This window comes from Cynocephalus volans, chromosome 1 (assembly GCF_027409185.1).
Source record: "Cynocephalus volans isolate mCynVol1 chromosome 1, mCynVol1.pri, whole genome shotgun sequence".
Lineage (NCBI taxonomy): Eukaryota > Metazoa > Chordata > Mammalia > Dermoptera > Cynocephalidae > Cynocephalus > Cynocephalus volans.
This window is the reverse complement of record NC_084460.1, coordinates 249,715,751-249,739,877: the sequence shown is the minus strand read 5'-3', so window position 1 is coordinate 249,739,877 and position 24,127 is coordinate 249,715,751. Positions and strand designations below refer to the sequence as shown.

The 24,127-nt window shown below is 38.9% G+C and overlaps 1 protein-coding gene across 1 annotated transcript in view; it reads left to right on the top strand.

The window, feature by feature from the left end:
* Positions 1-1,688: 1,688 nt before the first annotated feature.
* FRZB (frizzled related protein) overlaps positions 1,689-24,127 on the top strand; it is a 35,975-nt gene continuing 13,536 nt past the window's right edge. Inside the window, exons 1-2 of the mRNA XM_063102802.1 lie at positions 1,689-2,774; positions 9,729-9,776. Of these exons, the coding sequence (XP_062958872.1) occupies positions 2,195-2,774; positions 9,729-9,776 (628 nt within the window). The 5' untranslated portion in view covers positions 1,689-2,194. The remainder of the gene's footprint in view (positions 2,775-9,728; positions 9,777-24,127) is intronic.

The following is a 24,127-nucleotide window of genomic DNA, read 5'->3' as shown; positions in this document are numbered from 1 at the left end:
GACCCAAATGTTCTAAGATTAACTGTTTTAAACTTTTTCTCCCCTAAATTGTATTTGCTAAATCATTTTTCATCTAATTCATTTACATAATTTTTGGCTTTGTTTTCTTATATGACACTAAGTAATTGTAGACAAGACAAATTTGTATACTAACTAAATGCCTCCCTATCCACCACCAGCGTTTTTTTTTTTCCTTCTAAGTAGAACAAACTTCCTTCTGAAAAAATTTATTTGCAGTCATAAACTGGTGTTATGGTCATTTTACAGATAAAATTCCATAAACTCAAGTTAGTGTTGACATTTCATAAGTGCTGTCAAGTCAATGCTGGAGAATGGAACCCAGTATCTCACTGTGTGCTCTGAAGTGGAACATGCCAGTAATTTCTCTGCTTATCATTGACAGTAAGGAATGGTCGGAATAGAGCAGAGAAATATTTCAATGATGCAGAGCAAAAGTGACTTCCTATTTTGTTTTAGATTTTATTTTCTTCTCTTCTCAATGAAGCCTGTGTATTCTGACACTCTGCAACTCTTTTGCTCAGTGATTTCCCATTGAAGGGGCATAGTGCTAGGGCCCCTGCAGGTCATTCCATTTACAATGTGCGCAGAAAAGGGAGGGCGGTGGGGGGAGAGGGAGGGATGAGGGGGTTCATTAGCGGAAGGAGCAGACCAGGAGATCTGTTTTCTATTTTCTCTTCTCGACTGAACTCATCTGGATGGAGAGTTGTATTGTTGTTGTCATCCTCACTATTACCTGCGTGGTGTATATCTCCTACACATTTCTTTCAAGTGTTAGGCAAAGCTGTTGGTGAGAGAGATAATAAATGCCATTTTATTTCAGTGAGCAAACACACACAAAGTCCACGTGCTTTAAAGCAGTTAGTTTCCACTCAAGCTTAAAAAGTAAAACTCCAAAGTTGTAATGTCACAGGACAAAGAAAAGCCCTGTTCCCTACTTCCAGGGGCCTATCTGTAATCATGCATAGCATCTCTTTTCGTTTTATGAAAGGCAATCCTCCCCTCCCCCCACGTAGGTCACTCCAAATGCAGACCTCTGGAGTCACTAGCTCTGGGCTGAATGCAGACCTCTGGAATCACTAGCTCTGGGCTGAATGCAGACCTCTGGAGTCACTAGCTCTGGGCTGAATGCAGACCTCTGGAGTCACTAGCTCTGGGCTGATAGGGCTCCACCACTTCTTGCATGGGTCTGTGTTCTCTGCAACTCGGACATTTAAAGTGACATTGTTTAAGCCTTTCTTCCTCAGGTCTTACTCTCTGCAGAGCCAGCGATCACGGAAAACTGCAGTTTGCTTACAGGAAAATACCTCCAGGGAGCGAGAGGCTCGGGTGGAGGAACCCCTCTGTGGGGAGTTGGGGCGCGCTCTTCAGTGAGGGGCTGAGGGCTCATCTCTGGATCCAAGGATGGGCTTCGCGGTGGGGATGGGGAAGAGGTACGCGGCTCGAGTCGGCGCCGTCTTGGTTCTAGCGTCCTCGCTGCTTGGCCAGACTTCCCTCCCCACCTCCTCCAACCCCCGGACGCACAGTGCTTCTCGCCCCCGAGCGCCCACTGCCTTCCGGGGAGGCGGAGCAGGCGTCGCAGGGCAGGGACGGCCCCGGGGGGCGGAGCTCCCCCTCCTGCCGCGAGGTGGCCACGTGAAGAGCCGCGGGGTCTGAGGCACCGACCTCCCGGCGAGCCTCCTCCCGCCCGTCCCGGTTCCCGTCCCCAGTGCCCGCTGCGACAGCAGCCCCCGAGGCGACGCACACTAATTAGATCTTCCTCAGCCCACAGGACTTGCACACCGCTTCTGCACCCTCCTCTCCTGTGTTCTCCTGTGTCCCCCTCCCCCAGCCTCGTCCTCACGTTGGAGGATTTAATGCTGCTTTTAGCACACCTTTTGTGCGGGGGACGTGACACCCCAGAGCCCCAATTCCTCAGCCGAATTCCACTTTGTTTTTATTTGTCCCTCGCTTCCTCTTGGGCTCCTCTCCTCTGATTGACCTGCGAAGGCTGCTGCTTCTCCAGAGGCAGAGGCATAAATAGATGCTGCTGCCCCCCGAAGGCTTAGACGCTGGGAAGGAGCAGCCAGAGCGGCAGGGGCGGCGGCGGCTGGAGCTCGGCGGAGCTCGTGGGACCCTATTGGGGGAATTTGATCCAAGGAAACTGTGAGATTGCTGGGGGAGGAGAAGCTCTCAGATGATTGTGTCCACTAGCAGGGGGGAGGAGGAGACGGCGGAGCGGACCTCTCGGCGTCCGGCGCACTGCTGCGCCCTGCCCCATCCCGCCGGGATCATGGTCTGCGGCGGCACGGGAGGGATGCTGCTGCTGCTGCTGCGCGCCGGGCTGCTCGCCCTGGCCGCGCTCTGCCTGCTCCGGGTGCCCGGAGCCCAGGCTGCAGCCTGTGAGCCCGTCCGCATCCCCCTGTGCAAGTCCCTGCCCTGGAACATGACCAAGATGCCCAACCACCTGCACCACAGCACCCAGGCCAACGCCATCCTGGCCATCGAGCAGTTCGAAGGTCTGCTGGGCACCCACTGCAGCCCCGACCTGCTCTTCTTCCTCTGTGCCATGTACGCGCCCATCTGCACCATCGACTTCCAGCACGAGCCCATCAAGCCCTGCAAGTCTGTGTGCGAGCGGGCCCGGCAGGGCTGTGAGCCCATCCTCATCAAGTACCGCCACTCGTGGCCGGAGAGCCTGGCCTGTGAGGAGCTGCCCGTGTACGACCGGGGCGTGTGCATCTCTCCCGAGGCCATCGTCACCGCAGACGGATCAGGTGAGTCCTGACAGTGCCCACCCTCCACCTGCCCTCTCACTTCTTGGAGTCCTCGTTACTCGCCTTGATTCCAACCCTGTCCTTTCTCTTCAGATCGCTTATCTTAATCTTTCCCTCTCTTTAATCACTTATCTATGGAGCACTATTTTTTTAATCTCACCTCCTTCCACAGTGATACACCCTGTTCGAATACGTGATCTGTCTTTCTAAAACACTCTGTTCATTCCACTCTGATCAAACTCCTACTTCACACCGATCCTTGACTTTCTACTCTTTACCTGTGGAAGTAGCCGCATTTTGTATATGGTACTCTTCTTATTTAATTTACTTATAATCATTGAGGGTTTTTTTTTTTTTTTTTTTTTTTTTTTTTTTTTTTGCCTGATTCTCCTATTGTTTCAGTCATCAGGTTTCTGTATCTCTAGTGTTTTAGCTGTTTGTGAAGATTGCATGGAGAAAACTGAAAACTGAAGCCCCATTTTTTCCTAATCATTAAAAATGCCAAGATAATTTCAGTAACCTTACTCCAACCCACAGATGTTAGTGGTGTGTGTTTGCTCAAAATCCAATTTGAGCAATTACTTTCACCTTAAATTTTCCCCTTCTTTCAATGAGATAAATTGTTCTTCCATTCCAGACTGAAACAGCTGTGAAACATTGCTATGCACTGCTAATTAGCTGCTGTGGCTTGCTCTAGCCATAGAGCTGGCAGACTGAAATTACTGGGCTTTTATTACTGGGCATGCCCAGATGCCTTCAAGTCATTTTGTAAATGGCATATGGATTGAAAGGAGTTGTATTGAAGGCATGTTATCATCATAAACTCATGTAATGTTATTTTTAATCTCACTCCTTATCCCACTCTCATACTCTGCAACTAATTTGTCTTTAATACCTTATTTCATGCCCTTTCTGTGTGTGTATCGACCACACATTCATTTCCATCGTTCTCCATCATAAAACTTTGTTGCAGTTCTGCATTTAATGAAATCAACTACAGGTTGTTTTCTCACTAGAGTTTGGCTTAATTATAACATTCAAAACTCTAAGACCCCAATTCAACCTAGTTCACTATGGTCCATTTAATTCTAACTCAATATCACTCCTACCAATTAACCCAAACCTCAGGTTTTCCCCTTAAAATACTTTAAAAATAAAGCAGTTTTTTAAAAATTGGTGATCCTTTCCTACCTCTCCTAGATCAATTCTGTTCTTAGATGGGTTGAATTGGTTGTCTCCATCTCTGTTCATTTATTGGACTTCAACTTTTTCTTCCTCTGCTTCTCAACTTTCTCAGCCTAAGCTCATGTCCCCAGTCCAATTCTAGGCAATAGTTCTTAGTTATCAGGGAATTGAATCAGAAAAATTACTTTTTGTGCACATTGACTCATTTAACATAGAATGAGAGGGGAAGGGAAAAATACAAATAGCAGAAAAATCAAAACTGAATAGAAAGATTTTAAAAACTTTATTTTTATTTTTTTACAGTCTCACCTTCTCTTGAATTAAGAATTTTTTGATGCTCATCTCACTAGGTTTATCACTCTTTGAAAATACCTATTGTCTTCTTGATTTGAATCAAAAACCAAGAGCTGGGTGTATAAAATAATCAGAAAGAAATGTATTTCTGTTAATCTTTGGTCTAAAAGAGAACTCTTGAGCCTTTGTACTTACTAAAGTCACAGGCTTTGCAGACTCTGTAAGAGCTTAATGCAGTTGCTGCCTTGATGTGCCAGGCACTTAGAACCAGTTAAATGCTGGCACTCCTCTCAGGCCAAGGGTAGGAATGAGGTGGCAGTGGTTCATGCTGAAATGCATCCCTCCCCTTAAAGGACAAAACTTGCTCTTAAGCCTCTCTTAGAGGTGGACCTCGACTGAGTGAGGTTTGGCAAGGTCGACGGCTCTCAAAAAGCCATAGTCAGTTTGGATGGGAAGCAGTTTCATCAAGTGTCCCTGAGTTACCTATCACTGTGGACCAAACGTGGAACAATTGCCTCATTGAAGCACTCAAATAGGACATGCATGGAAACAATTTGTCAGTTCATGGGACCTGATTTCTGAGCTGCTTTAAAATGCCATAATATTTGCTTTGCTGACAGCATCCTTACTAGAAAAATAAGTAGGGGTAGGTAGTAGTTGGAATCATATTTTAGTGATGGTCTCCCTGCACCCTACCATAACCTTCAATGTGAACCAGAAACTGTGATGACTGGGAGCTGATGGGGAGGGGTGGATTCTAGCCTGAAGGGTCCCCTGGCTTCCAGGACCAGCTTGTTGAAAATTACATTCTCTATGCTGGGTCAAACTGTCAGACACCTGGAATTACTTAGGAACTACCACATGTGGCCAGTTTAATTTACAATGCAATATACTTCTTGGTTTAGTGGGATATGATAGTTCACGAAGCAGGGTTTTTTTTTTTTCTCCTTTCCTCTAGGTATAAACAGAGTCCCTGTGTCTTATGACTAGAATCTGTCCAGCCAGATATAAAAATAAGGTCTCTCTGAATAAAATGGGACAACCTTTCACATTCCTTCAACACTAAGAGGATTTTCAAATCCTACCACTCATGGGGATCTGTTCCCTCACAGTGTATTATGATTCTACAAACTTAGTATGTTTTACAAAGCAAAGTCTTATTGAAATGGAGAAATGCTTTAAGCTACTTTTTGCTTTCAAAACACTAAGGGTAAACATACTTTTATAAGAACAGATTACATTCTGACCATTGCTGATAAATTTATAGTGTTTTTTCTTATAAAATTATAAAAGATAAAGGTACCTGTACAATTGCTTTATCTGCATTATCTGAGAACTTAGTTCAATTTAGCCATTCAGCCAATTAAGACTTATAGTCAAATCTTTAATACTGCTTGGTGGGTAAAGAGTATGGGCTTGAAGTCAGGCAGACCAGGTGTTGAATCTTGATTCTGCCTCCTATCAACTGTTGCTACAGGAAAATTATGTAACCTCTGTGGTCCTTAAGATAAGTTTATTTAGAGATAAGTTTACTTATATGTAAAACAGGGACAAAACTGCCTATATCCCAAGGGAATGGTGAAGATGGAATTAAACAGCGTACAAAGCACTGGGTCTAGTATCTGGTGCGTAGTAAGCCCTGAACAAGTTGCTATTGGTGCTGCTATTGCTATTTTATTGTTATTATCACTGTTTTATCAAATTAACTGTTTTCTGGTTTCTTTCTTTCTTTTTTTTTTTTTTTTTTTATGAAATGGTTATGTTGGTAAATGTTGCTACAGCCTAGAACTTTTATCAGTTCATCTCTGGGAAACAAGCTTTCCACTGGGGCCTAACTGGAAAAGCAGATCTTATTTCTTCTGAACATATAAAGTTAATATTTCATCTTACACAAATTAACCTGGATCTCAGGCTCAAGAGCAAATCCTTCTGGGATTGACAGGAAAAAAGAATGAGTCTGATGGATGTCTGCTAATTGTAAATAGTTTATCTCAGAAACCCAGAAATCAAACATTTAAGAAAATTTATGGTATGGTATTTCACAGCTATTTCTACAACCCCTACAGTCTGCCATGCCAAAGGCTTTATAATCACTCCTCAGTCATTGCTGGTTTCCGTGGCAGTGGCTAACTTGTCACTCCAGCTCTGGCTCGGCACATTTCTGCAGGCCCTCTCTCGCCTACCAGAGCTGTGCCAACTTTCACATGCAGGAACTGCTGTTGAATCATTTCTCTACTCTCAGAGGAACAGACAGCCTTTTCTTTAGCCTGGTTTACAAATATTTGAGGGGCCAAATACCGAGAAGGAAGAAGAATTATTTAGTGTAATACGAGGAAGAAACTGGAATGGAAAGAAGAAATGGAAATTTTAGATTAGGACTAGAGAGAACATGATTTTAAGTATCTTTCATCATGTAAATTATTGAAAGGCACTCTGGATAGGGTATGGAAGAATATCTGTGTCATGGTATTTAATCTTATTCAAAGCTAACCCAATTAACAGTAGTAATGGAATCTTAGGTAGTATCCAATCTTATTTTAACAATTTACTTTTTATCTCATTTCCACCAAACTTTCAAATAGTTGTTGCTACAAATAGCAAAATTGACTAAGTTATAGTTGGACTTTCTCTTTCCACTTGATATCTAGAAAGGGGAGCCACTACATAGACATATAGTTTTGAATAAATAATTGCCTATATTTCCTCAACTTAGAGAAAACCACACTTTTAGAGTTACAAGGGCCTTAGTCGGAATGCTAGCCTTGCGATTAATTTTGTACATTGAAGAAGTCACTTGACATTGACATTGATTGGGGATTGTAAGAACAAAAGAAATATTCATGTGAAGTGATTGATAAATTGTAAAGCACAATATACATGGTTAATAACAACACTGGGGACAGGACATGTCATCTTTAAGTCAGGAATCATTAGCAGCAACAGAATAAAAGCTAACGCTTGACATGTTCTAGGTGCTGTCCTAAGTGTGTTATGCATATTCACTTAATTCTCATAACAACTTCATGGTAGGTGCTATTATTTCCATTATGCAGAAAAGGAAGCTGAGGCATGTAGAAAAGTGACTTGTCCAAGTTAATACAATTGGTAAGAAAAAAAGGAGTCAAACCAGAGCCTGCACTATACTATACTTCTTTTCTTACTAAAAAATGTGATTCCTAACTTTATAGAGAATCTGTGTCTTTTGCCCACCAGATTGCAAAAGTTTTTTTCATTGTATTTTGAAAGCCTATTTATATAAGGCTTGAGAGGATAAAAGGCAGCCCTGGACAACTGATTCCCAGAGATAAGAGATTACTTCTTCACTGCACTTTGACACAGCAGAGAATATACGTTCCAGATTCTCACACCTCACCCTGAGTCTCTCAGTCTCAGTGTGCCCCAGAGAACTCATTTTCTCATCCTTGTATACTTGTTCTTTTCTGATATTTTCTATATTGTGGAAAGGTACCACCACACCCTGGTTGTCCAGGCCTGGGAGTCAGCCTTGATTCTACCCTTCTTCCATCCCCCACATTCAGGAGGTAGCAAGTGCTATTGGATCTTCTCTTAATCAAATCCCCTTCCCTTCCTCTCTCTAATGCCACCTTCTTAGTTTGGATCTCAGCATATCTCAACTGGATTGTGGTCATAGGATGATAATTGGCTCCTTTAACTCCTGTATTCTCCCTGTATATTCCAACAGGACTGTTTTTTGAAATGCAAATAAATCAATTGCTTAAAATCCTTTGATCTCTGCCTCTAACCTTTATGATCTCACCTCTCCCTACCTCTCTAGCTTCATTTTTCTCTGCTTACACTGTTTTTGATTTCAGCCATATCGGAGGACTTACAATTCCCTTGATGAGTACTGTGGTTTCTTACCCCAGTACCTTGCAGGACTGTATCTGGAAAACCCTCCCTAACTTCTCTAGCTCCTTTAGGACTCTTCTGGAAACCTCTATAACCCCCACTAGAAATCCTTGGGGCATAAAACCTAATAATATCCACTATTTTAATTTAGGATAATTTTGTTGGTAGAATTGCTAAGTTTAACTTTCTGAAAACAATTTTTTTGAATTATCAGAACATTTAAATTTTCTCTCTTACAATTCTAACAATTGACTTCTAAGCATTTTTAAAAGTGTACAAACATTCTTTTGTTAATAAGAATGAAAGGAGGAAAACACTGTCCTTGGCTTAGCTGTTTCATAGGAGTTTCCTTTTTCCAAGAAAAGTTTTTTTATTTTTATATCAATGTTGACCAATATAATTTTTTCATTTATAGGGAGATTATTTCTGTATAATCGTATGCATCCTATCACATGGTTATTCTTCAGGAGTAGAAAAACCATTGGCACGTTACTGTAATACTTAGACACATTTATTGTGAATAGTGCTTGAATAGAATAAAAGTCATTAACAGTTTATGCCCAAGTTGAACCAAGTGTTTTAGAATTAGTTTGTTGCCTGCTTATCTTTTCTTGGATATAGTTTTTTAAATACCAGCTGATGATTACTAATTCATTAGTAGTTAGTTTCCAATGATGGAAACTAATTCATTAATTGTAATTGAGGGTGTTTTTGTCGTATAACTGTATTGATCCCTCCTGTTTATTCATGATATGACCTATGAAGAAAAGGGACAGAAGAATGCAATTTTCTGTTAAGATAAATAGAGGCATTAAACTCGTTAACAAAAATATGTTAACATAAATATAAAATTCTTATATGAAAGTACTGAGTTTGAGCCTCAATGAGAATATATAGCTAGGTACAGCGTCTCTCAGCATGGTACTTTGCTGAGGCACTCAGTATTATTCATTAGAGGCTGCTTTCTTAATTAGAACACAGAAGACCTTTATTGTTTCTATTTTCTGGGATTATGGCATCATGAAAAGAATCAATGGCGATTTCTAATTCCTGCCACATCTATTAATAGCACTGGTTTGAATAGTCCCTGGACAGTAAGTTTCGTTTCTACTGAAGAACTATTTAGTCTGCAGTTAACAAATCCTTTCTGAATGTTTTTCTCAGGCACTAAGGATTTAAATGTATGCCAGGACAGTGTGATACATCTATTTATTGAAGAGGTGTGTTTGGTTCTTTTTATCATCAATTTACAAGTGTTGGGTGAGTGCATAATATTTGCATGGGCTTTATTGTGATAGGATCCTCATTATTTACAAATTTCATAAAATTCAAGTACAAGTTATTTATTGAATCTCAAAATTTTTTGCACAATTGATGAGGACTCAAGAGTATCATTTTTCAGTCACACGAAAGAATAGATCACATCCTCACTGAACCCACAAATAAGAGTGGCAAATCCATGACACTAATAAGAATCCATTTCCCTGTGACACCTGGGTTCTAACCCAAATCAAACTTGCGACTAACTTAAATTTTGAGATAGGAATTCTTGAAATAATAACAAATATGTTATGGTTCTTTCTTTCTTCTATCACCTCCTTTCAGATTTTCCTATGGATACTAGTACTGGAAACTGCAGAGGGACAAGCAGTGGTGAGTATATCACTGTCTTCCTGGTTTTCATTTGTGGTCATATTAGTCTTTAAAGTAACCCAGATACTTTAGTCTTATTTGGGAAAGTTTGTGCCCTACATTTATAAAGTAAACTTAAGAAATTATTTCTGTATTTATACTAATTTTATTTAAAAAATTAGCATATAGTAAAACTGACCTTTTCTTTTGATATACAGTTTGGTATACACGAATTCTAATGCATGTACAGATTCATGTAACCACCACCACAATCAGGATACAGAACAATTTCATCCCCTCAAAAAACTCCCTCATGCTATATCCCTTTATAATTCCAAGTTCCCCCAACTCTCAACCACTGGCAATCACTGATCTGTTGTCCATCTGTTGTCTTTTTGAGATTGCCATATAAATGGAATGATAGAGTATGTAACATTTGAGATTGGCTTTTTTTCACTGAGCATAATGCCTTTGAGATTCATCCACGTGGTTGCATGTATCAACTGTCCATTCCTTTTTATTGCTGAATGTTTATTACTTCGGTGTATTACCATTTGTTTGTTCATTCCTTGAAGGATATTTGGGTTGTTTCCAGTTTTGGGCAGTCATGAATAGAGCTGCTATAAACATTCTTGCACAGGTTTTTGAGTGAACATAAGTTTTCATTTCTCCAGGGTAAATATCTAGGAATAGGATTGCTGGGTTATATGGTAAGTATATGTTTAACTTATAAAAAACTGTCAAACTGTTTCCAAATTGGCTGTTCAATTTTGCTCTTCGCAATGTTCAAGAGTTCCAGTTACTCTGTATCCTGTAGTCACTTGGTATTGTCAGGTTTTTAAAATTTAAAAAAATTTTTTAGCCATTTTTATAGTGTTCAGTGATAGCTCATCATGGTTTTAATTTGCATATCCCTAATGATTAATAATGTTGAATATATCTTTTCTTGGGCATATTTGCCATCCACATATATCCTTTTTGGTGAAGTGTCTGTTCAATTCTTTTGTCCATATTAATTTGGGCTGGTTTCTTACTATTGGGTTTTGAGAATTCTTTATATATTCTGAATACAAAGAACCATCTTTTTTGTTCCATTTATCCTCTGTATTGTTTTTTTGGTTTTCAAATTTATTGATTTTTGTTGTTGTTGCTTCCTTCCGCCTGCTTAGGATTTTTTTTTTTAAGTTTAGAAGCTTATATTATGTTTTGTGACCTTTTTTCTTTTCTAATATAATTTAATGCTATAAGTGTCCATCTAAGAATGGCTTTAGTTACAACCCACAAACGTTGATAGCTTTTATTTTTATTTTTCTTCAGTTCAAAATATTGTATAATTTCCCTTGAGACTTCCTCTGATTCATACATTATTTAGGATTGTGCTGTTGAATTTGCTGCTATTGGGGAATTTTCTTGTTATCTTTGTTATTAATTTTTATAATTCTATTATGGTCAGAGAACATACTTTATATGATTTCAGTTCTTTTAAATTTGTTAAGGTTTATTCTATGACCCAGGATGTGATATATCTTGGTGAATGTTTCATGTGCTTGGAAAAAAGCATATTTTGCTGTTGGGTGGAATGTTCTTTAAATGTCAGTTCAATTCAGTTGATTGATACTGTAATTTAGTTCTTTTATAGTTTTGTTGATTTTCTCCCTGCTAGATCTATTGATCACTGAGAGAGAAGTGTTTAAGCCTCCAAATATTATCATGATTTTTCATATTTCTCTTTTCAGTTTTGTCAGTTTTTTTTCATGTATTTTCAAGCTCTTGTATTTGGTGCATAGACATGTAATATCTTTTATGTCTTATTGGTGAGTTGAAGCTTTCTTTATGTAATGTCCCTCTATCTCTGGTAATTTTGTCTGCTCTAAAGTCTATTTTGTCTGATATTAACACAGTCACTTCATCTTTCTTTTGATTAGTGTTTGCAAGGTGTATCTTTGTCTGTCCTTGTACTTTTAACATACCTATATCATTATTTAAAAAATTTTTTTTTCTTTAAAGTATTTTTTAAATTGAGAAATAATTGATTAAACATTTGTGGGGTACAGAATATCAATACCTGTGTACAATGTGTGATAATCAAATCAGGATAATGAGCATGTTCATCATTACAAAATATAATCAGTCCTTATATCCATTAACCAATTTCTTACTAACCCCTCTCCCCCTTTCCCACCTCTAGTAACCACAGTTCTGTTCTCTCCTTCTGAAAGTTCAACACATTATTGTGATTGTTGGTGTATCATAATGCTACTGATTTTTATGTATTGATTTTGTTATCCTGCAACTTTACTGAATTCATTTATCAGCTCTATGAGTTTTTTTGGCAGAGTTTTTAGGTTTCTCTCTATATAGGATCATGTCATTTATGAAAAGAGACAGTTTGACTTTGTCTTTTCCAAATTGGATGTCCTTTATATATTCTTCTTGCCTGATTGCTCTAGCTAATACTTCCAATACTATTTTGAATAGAAGTGGTGAGAGTGGGTATCCTTGTCTTGTTTCTTTTTTTGTTGGGTCTTTGTCTGATTTTGGTTTCTCCCTCCCTCTCTCCTTCCCTCTCTTTCTTCCTTCCTGCTTGTCTCTCTTCCACTTATGAATGAGGACATATAGTATTTCTCTTTCTGGCTTGCTTCACTTAACATAATTTTCTTCAAGCTCATCCATGTTGTTGAAATAGCAGGATTTCATTCTTTTTTATGGCTGAGTAGTAGTCCACTGTGTATACATACTATATTTTCCTTATCCAGTCATCCGTTGATTTTTAGGTTGGTTCCAACTCTTGGCTATTGTAAATAGAGCTGCAAAAAACGTGGGAGTGTAGGTATCCCTTCAATATGATGATTGCCATTCCTTTGGGTGTATACCCAGCAGTGGGATTGCTGGATTGTGTGGTCGTTCTATCTGTAGCTGTTTGAGGAATTTCCAATACTGAACAAGCAGAAAAAGAAAGCAAGCCCATGTACAATAGCTACTAAAAGAATAAAATACCTAGGAATAAATCTAACCAAGGAAGTTAAAGATCTCTACAATGAGAATTATAAAACACTGCTATTTTCCGTAATGGCTGCACTAATTTACAGTCCCACCAACAGTATAGAAGTGTTCCTCTTTCTCTGCATCCTCACCAGCATTTGTTATTCTCTTGTCTTTTTGATAATAGCCAGTCTAACTAGAGTGAGATGATATCTCAGTGTGGTTTTGATTTGCATTTCCCTGATCCTTAGTCATGCTCGGCATTTTTTCATGTGTCTGTTGCCTATCTGTAGTCTTCCTTTAAGAAAAGTCTATTCAGCTCCTTTGCCCATTTTTTAATCAGATTATTTGTTACCTTACTGGGAAATTGTTTGAGTTCCTTGTGTGTTCTGGATATTAATTCCTTGTCGGATTTGTAGTTTGCATGTATTTTCTCCCATTCTGTAGGTTGTCTTTTACTCTGATTGTTTCCTTTGCTGTGCAGAGGCTTTTTAGTTTGATATAATCTCATTTATTTTTCCTTTTGTTGCCTGTGCTTTTGAGGTCTTATTCATAAAGTTTTTGCCCAGTCCTACCCTTAAGTGTTCCCCCCGTTTTCTTCCACAAGTTTTATAGTTTCAGGTCTAGTTTTTTTTAATCCATTCAGCCTGTATATATCTTTTAAGTGGTAAATTTAATGCATTTACATTCAGAGTTTTGATGAAACTTGTTGAAAGGTATTGCCTTATTCCTGCCATTTTATTAATTTCTTGTGGTTGTTTTATATTTCTTTTGTATTGTTTATCTTTGCTGTTTGGTGTTTTCTTCTAGTGATAAGATATATATTTTTTCTCATTTGCGTATCCGTTCTACTAGCAGTTTTGATTCTTTCTCACATATTTACGGTGATGTATATCTGTCTTTTGCTTCCAAATGTAGGAATCCCTTGAGGATTTGTGGAAGGGCTAATCTTGTGGGGGTGAATTCCCGCAGTTTTTGTCTGTCTGGGAAAGATACTACTTCGTTTCTGAAGGCAAGCTTTGCTGGATGTCATGTTCTTGGTTGGCGGTTTTTTTCTTTTACCACTTTGAATATGTCATCCTTATAGGATGATCTGTCGGGTTTCTGTTGAGAAGTCTGCTGTTAGCCTGATGTGGATTCCCTTTGATGCTTTTCTCTTGCTTTTTTAGAATTCTTTCTTTGTCTTTTGACGGTTTGACTATAATGTGTCTTGGGGGGGGGGTCCTTTTTGGGTTGAATCTGTTTGGGAATGTTTGAGCTTCTTAGATTTGTAAGACCATATCTTTCCCAATACTTGGGAAGTTTCCAACTATTATTTCATCAAAGGGACTTTCAATGCCTTTTCCTTCTCTTCCCCTTCTGGTACAACCATAATATGGATGTTTGTATGCTTAAGGTTATCAGCAAGATCTTATAGGTTTTCTTCATTTTTTGAAATTCTTCTTCTTTTATTTGGTCCAACTCTGTTAATTCAAAAAGCCTGTTTCTAGCTCAGAAATTCTTTTTTCTGCTTGTTCTAGCCTACTGCTTATGCTCTTGGTTACATTTTTTTTATTTCATTGAATGAATTCTTCAGATCTAGGATTTCTGCTTGCTTGTTTCTTTTTTTTGTTTGTTTCTATCTCTATTAGATTTCTTATACGTGTCCTGGATTGTTTTTGACTTTGTTGTGATTTCTATTTTTTCATCCATCATCATAAGAAAAGTAAAATTTTCTTAGTATTGCTGTTTGGGATTCCTCTTCAGGAGATTTGTCAATTTCCTGTTGTTTGGGGTCTGGTATTGGAGAATTGTAGTCTTCTTTTGGAGAAGTCATGTTTCCCTGTTTTTTCATGCTGCTCATATCTTTGTGTTGATGTCTGGGCAGCTGGTGCTGTAGTTACTATTTTTAATTTTAGGAGTTTTTTTGGGGGGGTTATGAATATTCATGAGGTACAGAGCTGATTGTCACCCTTTGTGCTCAAGAGGTGAAGGCCAGATTCATACTGGCAGCATGCCCATTACCACACATTGCATTTGTATCCCATATCCCCCACCCAATTATCCCCACTTCCCTCCCCCTGTCCCTTTTCCGCCTCACTCCACTGTGTATCCCAAGTCATGCTCTCTCCCTCTGCAAGGCCAATGCACCACTGTGGTCTTTCTTTCCTTCCCTCTTTCTCTCTTAGCTCCCACTTATGAGTGAGGACATGCGGTATTTATCCGTCTGTGCTTTGCTTATTTTTGAAGGGAGAGATTCTTTCCTGTAGAAATGTTCTGTATTGACGGTCGGATTGGGCATTTTAAGTTTGGATCTGAGTGAGTGTGGAGTGAAGCCTTTGTGTGACTTCTTCCGCTGTATTCAGTTTTCGAGTTGTCTGTGAGTGCCTTTGTGGCTTAGGCAGTAGGGCACTTGGCAGTTTCTTTTGGGTGGATGATCCTCTGTCTGTCAGTGAGCAGGTATACGCTGGTGCAGAAAGTCCTCTGTAGAGGGCCGTCAGTTCAGCTGTTGAGCCTGGAGCAAGACTGCATGGATGCCACAGGACCCACGACACTCTTGAGGCATGCTACGGGGAGAGAAAGATTCTCTCCACCTGATTCCAAGCAGCTCTCTTTGGTGGGGTAGAGGCTGGATACCCTGCTCTGCCCTCTATGGTGCCGTTCCTGTCTTCTGTGCTTCACAAGATCTTATCACTCTCCTGGTGCTCTGCAACATATTTCCTCGGTTGTTCTGGTCAAAATATATTTGTTTGTTGTTTTGGTCTCTTTTTGTGGGGGAGACTAGCGCCAGACCCCTCTAGATGGCCATCAGGTCTGAGATGTTCGGGGAGGGTGGAGAAGTGCACGGACCTGGTAAAGTTCTTCACCACAGAGTGAATCTGCTGTGCGCACTGGACACACCTGTGGAGCAGCCCTTCCCACTGCTTTTTGCCTCCCTGTTCTGTGGGTGGGGCAGGCACTGTGAACACTGGGGGAACACAGCAGATCCCAGCAAGGGCCAGCAGCACAACCCAGCCATGGAGAAGGGAACATCTATCACTATGTTTTAAGTAAATTTCTTGTGAATATCATGTCGTTGGGTCATTTTTGTTGTTGTTGTTCTTGATCTTTTTTTTAATTCATCCTGTCAATGTTTGTCTTCTGGTGTGTTTTGACCATTTACATATAATTATTGATGTGTTTTTATTTAGATCTGCCACTTCATTTGTTTTCTGTTTGTTTCCTCTTGTTTGCATTCCCATTTTCTTTTCTTTTGGGTCAGGTGTTTCTCTATTCTCTCTCTCACACACGTGTGTATGTGAGATACATATATACATACACACACAAATATATACACACCCATGAGATAATATATATTTCTTTCACCCATTTTAATGGAGAAGTGCGTGGAAGTGCTTATTTATTTAAAATATGTTTTAAATAACTCAAGAGGAGAATAATAGCATACTGTATTTATACAGATGTTTATAATTTCTATTGTTCTTTCTTTTTGTCCAGTGCTCCAGACTTCTGATATCATTTCTCTTCTGTCTGAAGAACTTTCTTTAGCATTTCTGTAGCACTTCTTTTAAAGCAGTTCTGGTGGCCACAAATTCTCTCAGTTTTCCTTCACCTGAAAATGTCTTTATTTCACCTTCATTCCTGAAGGATATTTTCACTGGATATAGAATTCTGGGTTGGTAGTTCACTTAGCACTCAAGAAATGTTCTGCTTGCTTCTGGCTTCAGTATTTCTCATGGGAAATCAGTCATTCAAACCACTGTTCCCCTTTAAGTAATGCATCAGTTTGCTCTGGTGGCTTTTAAGATGTTTTACTTTGTCATTAGTTTTCCAGTCTGATTATGACATGTTAGGCATTGATTTCTTTGCATTTGTCCTGTGTAGTGTTAAGTGAACTTCTTGAATCTATAAATTTATACCGTTGCCAAATTTGGAAGTGCTTAGGAATTATTTCTTCAAATATTTACTTTTTACACCATACTCTGTTCTATGATAAGAATGTTGGATCTTTTGGTATTGTCCTACAGGTCTCAGAGGCTCTATTCATTTTTCCCCCAGTTTTTTTCTTTTTTTCAAATTAGATAATTTCTATCGGTCTTTAAGTTCATTGACTCTTTCCTTAGTCATCTCCACTTTGCTATTGATCATTTTCAGGTATATTTTTGTTACTGTATTTTTCAAAATTAAAATTTCCATTTGATTCTTCATTATAACTTGTATTTTGTATTTCTTTGTGAAGGCTTTCTATCTTTCCATTCATTTCATGGGTGTTCATCCTTACTTTTTAGGGCATTTTATAATAGCTGCCTTAAAGTTATTGCTGGATAATTTAAAAATCTGTGTCATCTGATTGCCTTTTCCCATATAAGTTGAGATTTTCCTGGTTCTTCATATATGTACAGTAATTGTGGATTGAATCCTGGACATTCGAAATATTATGTAATAAGACTGTGGGTCTTATTTCAAGTTTTATTTTAGCAGGAGTCAACCTAATTAGGTTCAGCCTGAAAATTCTGACTAGTCTTCTGTGAGTTGTGATTTTGATGTCAGTTCCATTTCCAAAGCATGTGCAGTACCTTTCAGATCTATCCTGTGTGTGCACCACCCATTGGCCAGTGTGAAATCAGGGCAGTGACATATCCCATAGTTCGGTTTTCAAAGTCTATAGTAATTGTTTTATGTTGGGTTCACACATACCCAGGGGTGAACTCAGCAATTCATAAACAACCTCACAAGGTCATTTACCAAGCTCCTTCCTCTCTGTGATCTCTGCAGTACTTTTCTTCCGAAAAGGAACTCCCCTTTATGGTCCTTTGGCTGGAAAGCTGGGACTTTACTTATCCCACTCTGCAATTCATTTCTTGTGACTGCTCCTGCATCTGGGGACAAAGTGGTAGGAGGACACAGAGACAAAGCAGGTGGGGTTTGTCCCAACCTCTTGGTACCACAAGTCCTCCAATCAGGGAAGAAGGTTCTCCTGCATCAAAGTTTTAGGCTCCTGAGGTCCTCCCTTGCTACAGCTGTTGCTATTACCGCGGTCCCGGGATGGCTTGAAGGATGGAGTGCAAGAGAATGGAGTGTTAGGGACCCTTTTCCCACTTCTTGGACCAGAACTAGAAGGCTTCTCTCAGAGTACTCTGTCTGGCCAATGTCCACATTCAGGTTACAGGCTGTGTTGAAACCAGATTGTTGGATACTAGAGGGGAAAAATGATGAACCTGCTGTCAGTTTGATGGTACTGGATTTCTTCCCCAATCTTCCTGCTACTATTTACTTTTCAGAATTCTGCTGCTCCATGCATTCTGTTCAGGTTTTATAGCTGCATTCACTGGGAGAATCAGGATGGACTCTACTTATTCTATCTTTCTGTAAAACAAACATTTAAAGTGTGACATACGTGCAAAAAAGTGCACAAATCATAAGCATGCAGCTCAGTGCATTTCCACAAAGTAAACACTCTCTTGTAACAACCACACAGACCAATATATATAGCATTATCATTACTCCAGAAGCCTCCAAATCACTACCCCCAACACTTCTTCACAAAGGTAACTAACTACTAACAGGAATTCTAATACCATAGATTAATTTCACTTGATTTTGAGCTATAGATGAATGGAATACTACGGTGTATATATTTTTGTGTCCATATGGCTTCCTTTGCTTTTATGCTGCATATAGGAGTAGTTTTTAATTTTCATTGCTATATAGTATTCTGTCAGTGAATGTACCACTCTTTATTTATTCATTCTAATGTTCCTAGATATTTGGGTTGTTTCCAGTTTTTGTTACTATGATTAATGTTGCATTTGTTTCTACAAGAATATTATAACTACATTAGTTACTATATATTTCTTGTATTTCACTTTCCTGTAATAATTTGTGTTGATTTTGGTCAGTATGTCCTACCTTGTAATGTGCCTTATATGTGGAAGCAGAACATTTATTTTAAGTTTTAAATAAACTTGAAATATCAGTTTTCATTAGCTTGGGACCGCTTTCACTGTTGACTTCCACTGAATCTTATTAGGGTAACAAGTGTTTGATGTGAGGCAGTGTCCATCAGAGGTGCTCCAATGAATATTTATCTTATTAAGAAGTGAATTAAAATTATTTAGAATTATGTTGTTACCCTCTTACTTGCGAATGTTTTTCAGTGTCATAAAATCAGTTGGAAATCGTTGGTGTCCAGTAATGCTGCTATTTTAAGGATGACTCCTATTTTGCACAAAACAAACCAGAAAGCTCATTTGTATAATAGGGCGATTGGTGAGTCAAAGTTTCTGGTCAAGGGCAGGCATATGCTATTGATTTGTACAGAAGCTAAGGTTAGAATTATATAGCACTTCAACATGTGAAAGAGGCAAAAAGGCATCGACAACGCTATGAACAATATACTAAAATAGTTCACGATGTAAAACTACCTCGAACAAACGTAGTGTTCCTGGGGTCAGTGTTTACTGTTCCTCTTTTTAAACTGTTTTCCTGTTCTGTGGTGTAACGGGAGTGATGAAAATAAACAGCCCAAACCAAAGTTCATTCTGTTTATGAAAAAACACTAACATAGTCACATGTTCCAAAAAGAATATACTTTGTTCATTTTGAACATTTTATACTTTGGAGAAATGTAACAGCTGAGGTTGGTCATGATCAAACAGGAAGCGAGGAAGGCACAAAAACCTTGTAACCCACATAACGACCTCTTTCCAAAGTGTCAAGCTGTTTCTGTCTGGAATTTGGAAAAGAAATTCTTTCACTCCAGCTAATTTATCCTTTGCCTCAAAGCTTAACAATTTCTTTTTCTTTTTTCTTTTTTTTGGAGATAATGACTGTCTGAGCAGCTTCCGATTTATGAGTGTGTTTTACTGTTGCAAATCCACTGTCATAATAAGGAATAGATCTTCTCTATTTCCACAGCACAGAACATGGAATAAAACAATTTTTGTTCTGTTCTGTCGAGTCACTTGATCTGTCAAGAAGCACAGAAAAGTCAGGCAGGTATTCAAATAGGTCAAAGAAAAGGTACGCTTTTTATTAAAGAATTCCAAAAAGTAATTCTCTCAGTTTTCTACTTTGTGATGGTGATGAGTTTATGAGCTTTTACATTTGAAAACCACAAATTTCTCCAGAGAGGAGGTATACTGTAGTTGGTAAATCCTGGCACTAATTAACTATATGAGCACGATCAAATTACTTCTCTGGGTCTGTTTCCTAATGTAAGTTGGATTGTATTGACCTCTGAGCTCCATTCTGATGTATCTTCAAATTGGGGAAACATGAGCAATGTCCCCTAGTGTGAGTCGGATACTCTCCCAGAGTTTTCAATAACCTCTTCCTGGCCCTATTTTAAAAGTGCTCCAGGGAAACTCCTCGTGAGTGACTGGAGCTTCCTGATGGCTGCTCCAGCCGCCCCTTGTTTATAGGGATGACCTGTGCTTGGCTTGGGTAGTATTGAACCATATTTTCTCCAAAACCTCTTTCCTCTCCACTGGCTTCCTACCAGTGTTGGAAAAGAATTCAGTTTTTTTCTTTGGTGCAAATGTTTCCTGACTATGGAGTCTGAATTAACTTGGGTTAACCTTTACTTTTTTTGGAAAATAAAAATTAGGATAGATAAATAGTATTTTTGGCATTTTATACAGTGGCTTACAACTGTAGGGTTTTTTTCATTACTTTGCAGCAATGGATACTTTTGACCAATTCTCTCTCCTAAACATTGTCTTCCTTGATCAGTTACTCAAATTGTCCTAGTTTTCCTCCTCTGTCCCCAGCTGTGGGCACTAGCCAGTGCTCTGTGCCTGGTCTCTGTTCCTCTCTCCTTGTGATAATTTCTTTCTATTGGAGTTCATCCAGGTACATAGGCTTAATGATCATTTTTGTGACTCTGGTTCTGTTCACTCTCCTAGGTAGAGAATCACATTTCCCCCCCAATAAGCACTTCTACTTGGGTATTCTACACATAACTTCAAATATGATGTATTTAATAACTAGTCTTTTCATTAACGTTTCCTCCTTGCACATTTCTTGTTTATTATGTGGCACCATCATTTTCCTAAGTCCCCAGGACTGAAACTTCATAGTTGGTTTTATTTCATACATCACACAATTCATCAAAAATGTAAGGAATGTAAAAAAAAAGTAACTTGTATCAGGCATACTATATATGGTTGGCATCGAGTAGACACATGACCTTCTAAATGCTGTGAAGCCCATTTTGGTTTTTTTTTTTTTTTTTGTCCTTTTTTGTGACTGTGCTCAGCCAGTGAGCGAACCGGCCATCCCTATATAGGATCCGAACCATTTTGGTTTTTTGTTAATTCTTTAGAGTACATCACAAAACAACACTTCAGATGTCATGGAGAAAAACAGGCAAAATTGCATTGACTCCATATTTTGGATATCTTCAGTGACTCGTGGATCCAGAAACTTTGTGAAAGGTAGTTTATTTAAAAATTTCCAAAGACATAAGTCCTAAAGGACTAAACTGAATTTCCTTTTCTTATTAATATAGTGTTATCCCTCTCAATCTTAAGCAGTTCCCATTTAGAAAGTGCAAATTACTATGAATTGAATCCTTTATTACAAAATTTGAGGTTTGTTGTTATAGCTTAGTTGAACAAATGTTACTTTTGCTTTTTAGAGCCTTATAACCTGGGTTCACCAGTCAACTTCATCACATTTTCCATATATTGTTTAATCTAAAATAAAATTTAATATCATAAGCCTTTGCCCTATGTGTATGTTTAAAATAAATATTATTTTAAACATGTAATGAATGGCTGCTAAGTCATGACACACTTCATTTTATGGAAAAGTGAAAGGAATGTCATGAATTTTTATGATAATGTCACTTTATTAAAGTATAATTTACTACAGTAAATTATAAATGTACAAATCTTAAGGGTATACTGCATTGAATTTTGACAAATGCTTACTTATACCCATTAACTGTCATGCAGATCAAGATAAAGAACATTTCCATCACCCCTGGAAATTTCCTTGTTCCCAATCACCCACCCCACTCTGAGTCAAGTACAGTTCTGTTTTTTATTACTATAGATTAGTCTGGTCAGTTCTTCAGTTTCACGTAAATAGAATACAGGACATACTCTTTTTTGACTGGTTCTGTTTGCTTACCATAATGCTTTTGAGATTTATCCATTTAGTTCTGTGCATTATTTCATTTTTTAAAATTGTTTAATAGTACACCCTCATATGAGCATAATACCAATATGATTTCTAAATTCTAGCCTTTTAAATATAGTTTCTTGTTTAATGTAGTTCTTGGTTTTTGCTTCTGCAGGAGTTGTGTTGTTGCTGCTGCTTTTTTCTTTCGTCATTGAGATTAGGAAACTGACTCTGTTTTTGTTTTAAATTGACTTTCCATAAAGTGTCCATTTGTTGCCTTGCAATTTGGAACAAGGGAATGTGGTCCTACAGGTGGAATCTGGGGATGTTTTACCATCTCGTTGTTTCTAGAAGGATAGTGGAACTGACCTTCTGGTAGGCCAAATGGTATATTGCTCATCTTCCATTTGAGGACTATCTGAATGAGACCACAGTGACATTCATCTCTGATCCCTGTTGCTGTGCTGATAACTTGGATGATAAATAGATGATCCATCAAGTTCATTGACTTCTTCACTTTACCTACCTGCTTGTCTCTTCTACCCCAGCCATTCACTTCCACAGGCAGTTTTGGACCTTGCCACCTAGCAGTGGGGCAAGCTTTGTAATCTTAACTTTGGGCATCCCACTATTTGCCTACTGCCTCTTTTCCTTCCAGCTGATTTGCTCTGGTGCCATCACTGCTAACTTCTTTTTTCTTTACTTTTTTTTTTACTCCATTGAGACTGCCTGTTCATCCTGAGATTTCATGGTCTACCATAATAATCATTCCCCTGAAAATACCTTCAATTCTCTTGCCTTTTCTTCCTCTGCCATACTCACCTGGCAAATTCCCAACTCTAGCTGCTAGAGAAAAATCACTCAACTGGGAGCAACTGGTTTCACTTGATGTTCAAGATAGAAATTCAAATAGACAATCAACTTTGCCTAGCAATCCTACCTACTAGAAAATTTGCCTTTCCACTTGATGAAATAACTGCTTTACTTTCTCTCTTCAAACCCCCACATCCTGCCTCTCTTAGCTCCTCATTCCCCATAACTGATGACTTAACTTCATCATTCAAGGAGAAAGTAAAAGCCATTGGAAGGAACTCTCTCATTATCCCACTAACAAACTTATAAGCCTGTCAAAATCAGTACCCCTCTCTCCTTTCTCTTCTTATGTAGTGTATGAAGCACCCTGGCTTTCAGAGTCCTATTCTCCCTTTTGCTCAGGGTCCTCTCATTTTGTTACCACCTGGATTCAATGGACCTTTTTCTCTTTTAACTCATTTGAGCTCTGAGGGTCATTTGACATGGAGAACTGCCCTCCTTTTTTTCTGGTAACACCCTCTTTTATGAGCTTTTTTGATTCTACCCTCTTTAGTATTTCCTCCCACATCACCAGATGCTCCTTACTCTCCTTAATGGACTTCTTGTGTGTGTGTGGCCAGTAGAGGGATCTGAGCCCTTGTAGTGGACTGAATTGTGTCTCCCCAATACTCCCTGAAGTTTGAATTGTGTCCCCCAAGTTTTATGGATTAGAAACTTAGCCCCCACTGTGACTGTTAAGAGGGTGGGAAATCCTATTATAGTAATTGAAGGTGGAGCCTTGAAGAGGTGATTAGATTTTAGGACCATGCCGTGGTGAATGGATTAAAAATGGTGGTCAGGGGTGTGGTTCTAGGGCTTTAAAAGAAGAGGAAGTGTGTGTCTTTCTCTGCTCTCTCTGCTTCCACCATCTTGCAATGTGAGACCCCTGGGTCACTGTTGCCACCACCAGATGGACTTTGGACTTCCCAGCCTCAGAAACTGTAAGCAATAAATGGGCCGAGCCCATGGCGCACTTGGTAGAGTGCTGCGCTGGCAGCGCGGTGACGCTCCCGCCGCAGGTTCGGATCCTATATAGGACTGACCAGTGCACTTACTGGCTGAGTGCCGGTCACGAAAAAACGACCAAAAAAAAAAAAAAAAGAAACTGTAAGCAATAAATGTTGTTTTTCTTTATAAGTCATGCAGTTTCAGGTATTTTGTTATAAGCAACCAAAATTGACTAATATAACCCTTGACCTTCCTTAATGGGCTACTTCTTCTCTGTCTTATAGTAAGATGTAATTCCTCCCTCAATGACTACAATTCATCTTTTAGATTTCAAGCTTAAATATAATTACCTCAAAGGACTTTGAAGGCCAGACTAGCTTAGGTCACCAAGTTGTATGTTCTCATTACTCATGCACATTGTACTTTTCTTTCATAACATGTATCACATATGACAGTAAATTATTTTGTGTGCAATTGTATAA